The sequence below is a fragment of the Adelges cooleyi genome, unplaced genomic scaffold (assembly GCF_023614345.1).
Source record: "Adelges cooleyi isolate 19-005CV unplaced genomic scaffold, UGA_ACOO_1.1 ACOO_flye_CR_arks_rails_tigmint_CR_PRNA_308, whole genome shotgun sequence".
NCBI classification, from domain to species: Eukaryota; Metazoa; Arthropoda; class Insecta; order Hemiptera; family Adelgidae; genus Adelges; species Adelges cooleyi.
Window position 1 is genome coordinate 654,794 of NW_026095979.1, and position 6,784 is coordinate 661,577.

Genomic DNA, 6,784 nt, shown 5'->3' on the forward strand with positions numbered 1-6,784 from the left:
TCAAATTTAAATTAAACTCATTTCCCACCCCCTTAGAGGGGGTTAATGGTTTTTGGTTTTTTTAGCATTTTAGCCGTAATATTAAGACCTTTAAGTTGAAAATTTGTCAGTAGTTAGAACTCATATGTATCCATAACATATTAAACGGAAAAAAAATTCGGCACAACAGTTTTACTTTAATTTCCGGAAATCTGTGTTTTCGCAGATTGAGTATATTTTAACAAAAACCCATATAATCTTAATAAAAAATTTTTAAAAAAATTTTTTTTTTAACTACAAACATGGTGTATTAGATGAGAGAAACGAACAGACGCTAATAACTGTCGGTTGATAACGTCGCCCCGTGTTAGGTTAGGTTAGGACCCAACGATCGGTATCATAATATTGTGTTTACTACATGATATCACAGACGACTAAATCGTGTAACTGATTACAGTAGATACACGATTTATCGGAAAAAAAAACTGATCCGGCTACTTATCGACATTTACTTAAGACACTTAATCGTTCTGACACGCAAAACCACCGTCGTTACCTCGTTATTTTATCACCCACGGACAACCGTATCGAAGGTTGACTATGAGTATATTAGGTTGAACTACCTGCAAATTATGAAGTGAACTGTTGTTTATTGCATCCAGATTAAGTGGTTTTTTTTATGCAGTCTACCGTTCCAAAATTATATTCATATTACACAATTTTTTTAAAGGATCACTAATGTATTGCATATTATTATACTCGCGCTTGATTGTTTAAATTATCCAATATTAGATAATCTGCTTCGTGCTATTTTTTAGTTTATCAACTTATAGCTCTGATTTTGTATAAAATATTCCATTATTTTATTACTATTTTCAAATTAAGATATATTTTAAGAATAATTAAAAGTCATGAATGATAATACTTTATTTTATGACTAAATTAAATCTCGTGAACATTAAACTTTGTGATTATGCTCCTATACTTTTATTAAAAAAATACAATTTTTAAAATCTCCATAAAAGGTTAAATAACAGACAACAGCCGACAGCTAGTGGCTATAAACGTTAGTAAAATTTTACTTATAAGTTTATAATTTTAGGGTTTTGTGCCAAAACGATTGTTATTTAAGGATAAAATATCAGAAAGTAGGATGAAGTATAATAATTAAAATTTTGTTGAAATAAGCTCATTAACAATAATGTCTGAGCTTTCCAATTCAAAAACTGATATCATACAAAATGTAAGTTTTAATTAAATATTATAAACTGATATTGTATGTAACACAATAGGCACTCATATATTTTGTTTTTATTTTTGACCTATGCTATTTAAATTTTTAAAATATTTTAGGATATCGTAGAAAAGTTGTTGCAATCTAATGAGTTAAATTGTGCAGAAACAAATACTTTAATGGTTAATGAGCCTTCTACTTTAAAAACTGGTATTGCACAACGAGAGAATTTTAATAAGTATAATTGTTGTTATGTATCTATGTGTAACTAGTGTAAATTATATGTATTTAGAATAATTAAAATTAATTGACTAGTTCTTTATTTTTAATATTTAATTGAGTGCCTAGTTGTTTTGAACAAATATTATGTTTATTCAATTGAAATTTAAAATATCAAATGAAACGTAAACAATGTATAAATATATAATTAAATTGTTTCTATAAAATAATAATTCTCATGTTGTCAAAATTTTCAAATTTTGATAAAATTTTGAATGATCTAGAGTACACAGAAAATATTAAAGTAATCGATGGAGGAAGAAAATAAAAAATTTTTACAAAAACTAAAAAAAATAAAATCACAGCCAATGTTATTATTGAATGTGGTCACAAAGAAGTAAGCAAACCATTCTCCATGATTTCTAAAATAATTGACTGTATCCAACGTTTTTTCATTTAAATATTTTAAAACAAAAGTTGATCAAGATAAGTTCTTAATTTTAATAATGTCAATAGAGAAACCCAAAAGAACTGACCGCCGCAAAGTAAACATTTACATGACATAAATTCAGTTAAATATGTTTTACCCACTGTTAAAGGAAAAATACCTATATGTCCTACGGCAATCAATAGAAAGCGCTTAAACATTATTGCTTCTAACTCCATGAATGACTTTAAAGGGATTTTCAGTAATTATCTTTGGACATATTGAGGTCAAAAACACAAATACAGCATTGTATTTTATAAAAAGATATTTTATAATTAGGTATCTATAGGATAATTCAATTCGAACATTAAAACTAAAATAAGTTTTATATATTGGCCAAAAAAACATTAATTGTTATTAATGTAACAATCAATGAGAATACTGAGATAGAGTTTTGCTTGAATCAAAATTAAAGGTATTTATAATAATATTTTATTTTAAATTTATACAGTCATTAGAATTATGCTCGTTTTTTACAAGTTACAAATATATATTAAAAGTTTCAGCTTTTATACTTTGGCCACAACAAATTGTAAAAATCTACGTAACCTTAAGCTTGTCACTCCTGGTACACCCCTCGTTTGCTACCTACTCATAAATTAACTAAGTAAAATGTATTTACTAAATAAGTAAAGTTTATAAATTATTTTTTTTTATTTAGGCCCCTAATGCTTTATTCTAAAAAAATTACATTTTTAGCACGGTGTGTGGCTAATGGAATAACAAATCAGGGTTTAAAATTGAAACCCAGTAGTTACAGAACATTAGGGAGACCAAAACAAAAGATAGACAAATTCAAGACGGATCTAATAGAAACTGGTTAGGTTAGGTTCAGTTAGTTTTCAGATTTTACAAACTATAACATTAAACTCCAACACTATTAGTGTTTATAGCTTATACATACAAAAATATGATGCCATGATTTCAGTTAACAGTGTCAAATCAAATACGATGAGTAAACTAAACTGTTTTTATTTTGTCTAGATGTCTGGATTTCACTAGATAATTATAATTCTTCAATACGTTGTACAAACAACATTATTTGCTAAATATGTTTTGAGAGTCTCAAACAAAATTGGGTTTCTAATATAAACCATTATTACCACTACTTGAAAAACTTTGCTACGTTATTATAATTCCATTTCGACTAATTGCACTAACGTAGTAAAATTTTTTAAAAATGATTGCACACAATTGTATATTATTGTCATTATATTCCATACTAACATTCAACTCAATGATGGTTGAATCAACAAAAAAAGTATGCATAATTTATTTTTTACGATCTTAGTTCATTTTTACACCGCTTATAATTTAGAAAAACCCAGAAAATTTAAAATATTTTAATAACTTTATATTGTTATAATAATTTAGCAACAAACCGTCCGATCAAGTCGATTTTTTTGTAAGACATTAGTTGAACATGCTTCAGCCAGCAATGTAGATTAAGATGAACGTTAACGGTTATTATTATAGTTATAGATATAAGTTTTAAAATTGATAGACTATGGACAAAAAAAAAGTAGTATGTAGATATTAAAAAAAAATGTATACATACAATTATTTATGTACATATATATTTTTATAGGTTTCACCGTCATATTACGTCAGTCAAACATTCTCTCCTTTTTTCGTTATTACAGTGAATACTTTGGAAACCTACAATCAGCAAGAAATCAAATTTAATGAAAAAGAAATTAAAATGTTGACAACCCCTGTTCAGACTTACAACGATCTCAAAAGCCGCGATAAGGTATTTGATAAATTTGACAAGAAACTCGAAGACATTAAATGTACTTGCTTATTCATCGTAAAAACAAAACTTGTGTACTTGACAAGTATTCTAGAAAGGTTGCAAAACGGCGGACCTATCGAAGTTGCACAAGAAAAGCTAAACGTATTAAAAGAAGAAGCGGGTTACATGGTCCTGTTGTTTCAAAAAGGCAATATCAAAGCGGGGAAATGGTTTTGGAGTTTTTATTTGAAAATCATGGCGATGATTGATTACGAGAGCAACAAAAATTTCTTTGGGGAAACGCCGTTCGTAGAAGAAGAACTACATAGCGATATAACTAATTTTATACAAAACTGTAAAGATAACAAATATCTTCCCAAAAATAGAACAGAGTCTGATTTGGTGTCGAAAAATGATAATGTACCAATTAACATTTTTCAAAAACTTCGTGCCTCTCTTTCGCTTGCCGTAGATTATGTTTACGTTATGCAATACATATCGATCGACCATTTGTATCTAAAACCATTATGGGAAGAACACGAATTACTGTTTGGAGAAATAACAGGCTCAGCCGTAGAATGGAGGCCAACGATAAGACGTCACGCAGTCGAAGTGAATAAAACCAAAGAATACATTGAAAACCGCCAATGGATATCGCAACCTTTCGGACACCTTAGTTACCACAAGTTGATTAAGCAAATTATCAGTGTGAGAATGTACATCTTTCTGTGGGTAATGTTGGTAATATACTCTCAAATGAATCTGTACCAGTTAACATTTTTTTATTGGAAGGCAATGGATATAATTGATAGGGTACAAAGATTCATGCCATGCACCGATAATTTTTTTTCTGATGTAGTAGCAGATTTTCGTTGTTCAATGAATGAAGAAGACCAAAACAACTTTGTTAACATCATAGCTAGAATATCAGTAAAAGTCAAAGTCATTTTAGTGGAGTTAAACGGACGTAACCCAAATGGAAGCGATTGGATTAGTATTGACATAAACGAAGAGTTTAGTGTGGATATGATAACAACATTTCTTCAAGAATTCGGCGATAACTTTAATAAGTTAACGACTTTGAACTATGAGCTTGCATTAAGTATTCTGGTCGAAGGAAATTGATGTTTTTGGGATAACGACAAAATTATTTATCTAGCATTACTATGCATCTATCATTTAATTTGTCTTACTTTATTGTTATTGTAATACTTACTAATGGTACAGTAGGCCAGCAAAACACAATTTAGTCATTCATTTTCATGAAACCTCTAAATCTCCTTTACGTCTTTTATTATTATAATAACTTTCTATTTTACAATATGTCCGTGCAATTTTATCTAAAATAAAATTGTTATTATATATTGCACCCAATATTATATAAGTAATACCTATAAAATATTTTAGGTAATATTTTTACATAATAATATATTATATTAAATCTCAATTTAGCATAAGCAAAATCTAGTAAAGATATCTTTATTTTATTTGGTAGAAGGTTTTTAACGTTTCTTTCTGAACGACTCAAATTTTACTAAATGACTAATTCAAAAAGGATGTATTCACCACTCCATTGAAATAGTGCCATAAACAAAATATAGTAGTAGCTATATTAGCAACACTTGACTGGCGAAAACAGATAATTCGTAATGAGAAATATTTAAAGGCAGCTACGAATATGATGAAGTAGTAACTGGCCTAAAGAAATGTGTTCATCAATGAGCGAGTAACAAAATTCAAAAGAACACTATTTTCTCAAACCAGATTAGCTACCAAAGAAAAACAATACAAATTTCTCTAGTGTCAATGATGATATTCTAGTGTGAAATGAAAACTCTAATATTACAGAAATTATTCAGTATATATTAATATGTTAGAATTATCTAAAAACAAATTTAATTTTAAATGAATTATACATCAAATTTACATAATATTTTAAATATCAATTATATTAGTTTAATTTATGTTGACTCCGTATTTGATATTTCATAAATAATCATTGTTTTCTGGTTTTCAAATTAATTAATAATAGTATTAACTCTATTAAAGCTATACAACAATATTGTAACTTTATTAGGCTCATTAAAAAATTACTTGAATAATAAATGTCGTTCGTAATGTTTAAAACATGAAAGTGTTAATGAATTGAAATACCTTCCCCTAATTATAGATTATAGACTTAACCAATAGTCATATCAATTACGTTAATAGTATTTTACAGATATTTTTCTACATATTTAATGAAGCTTAGTATATATTTAATATTTAGTTTTTTATTTAGATTCAGTGTAATCAATTTTTTTCTTATGGTGTATCCATTTGGGGTAGAGTTTTTAATCATCTTTGTCTAGGCTATGTGTTACAAAAATTTGTATTGTTAAATAATTAATAAATCATCCTATACAAACTAGCTCTATTATAATTTGTTATAAACTTAATGTAAAGAATTTTAAGATTATTTATAAGTTATCCGTATTAGTAGAATTATATCAAAATCAGCATTTAATACCTGTATCAGATCATGGACATAACACTAGATATAAACACAATAGTAACATACTTTTCACTACTAAGTTGTCATAAAGTTTTTCGACAAAAAGAGTATTCTACATACCAGTTTAAAGTTTAAACGTATGTCGTTTGTTAAATATTAATTTTAAAATTATATTAAATACTTAAATAAAGCTGAGGTAATAAATTTATAAGAAGGTCTATGATATTACATTATTATTATTAAAAATATATATTGTCATATATTGTGTATTTTCGCTCCCCCAGTGCACAAGCTTAGCTTTTAATGGATGCAGCAATATCGTCGTCTGAATATTCAAATTTGTATCATATTGTATTTTTTATTATTGCAATAAAATTATAATATTATTATAAAAAAAAAATCATTTTTTTCCGTCGTACCATCGGTTGCCGAGAACTCGTCGCACGTGTACAACTTCTGCCAAAGTAGGTCACACGCGCGATGTGTTGAAAAATATTAATTACAATACACAATAGTAGTACTAACACAAACAAGACCGATAAACTCACAAAAGAAACATTCACTGCAAATTTACGAGGCAAAGTAATTCTAATAAGGCACTAAAAAACAAAATCCGGTTATCAATTTCAGAGAGCT

The 6,784-nt window shown here is 27.6% G+C and overlaps 1 protein-coding gene across 2 annotated transcripts; it reads left to right on the forward strand.

Moving 5' to 3' along the window:
* Window positions 1-3,034: 3,034 nt before the first annotated feature.
* On the forward strand, window positions 3,035-5,016 carry LOC126839833 (uncharacterized). Of its 2 annotated transcripts, none has more exons than XM_050575255.1 (2): window positions 3,035-3,180; window positions 3,508-5,016. In XM_050575255.1, exons 1-2 carry the CDS (start codon window positions 3,100-3,102, stop codon window positions 4,777-4,779), a joined length of 1,353 nt encoding a protein of 450 aa, XP_050431212.1. In that variant the 5' UTR covers window positions 3,035-3,099; the 3' UTR covers window positions 4,780-5,016. The 2 variants fall into 2 exon arrangements, with proteins under 2 accessions (XP_050431212.1, XP_050431213.1); XM_050575256.1 differs by having other exon boundaries at window positions 3,563-5,016.
* The last annotated feature ends 1,768 nt before the right edge of the window (window positions 5,017-6,784 follow it).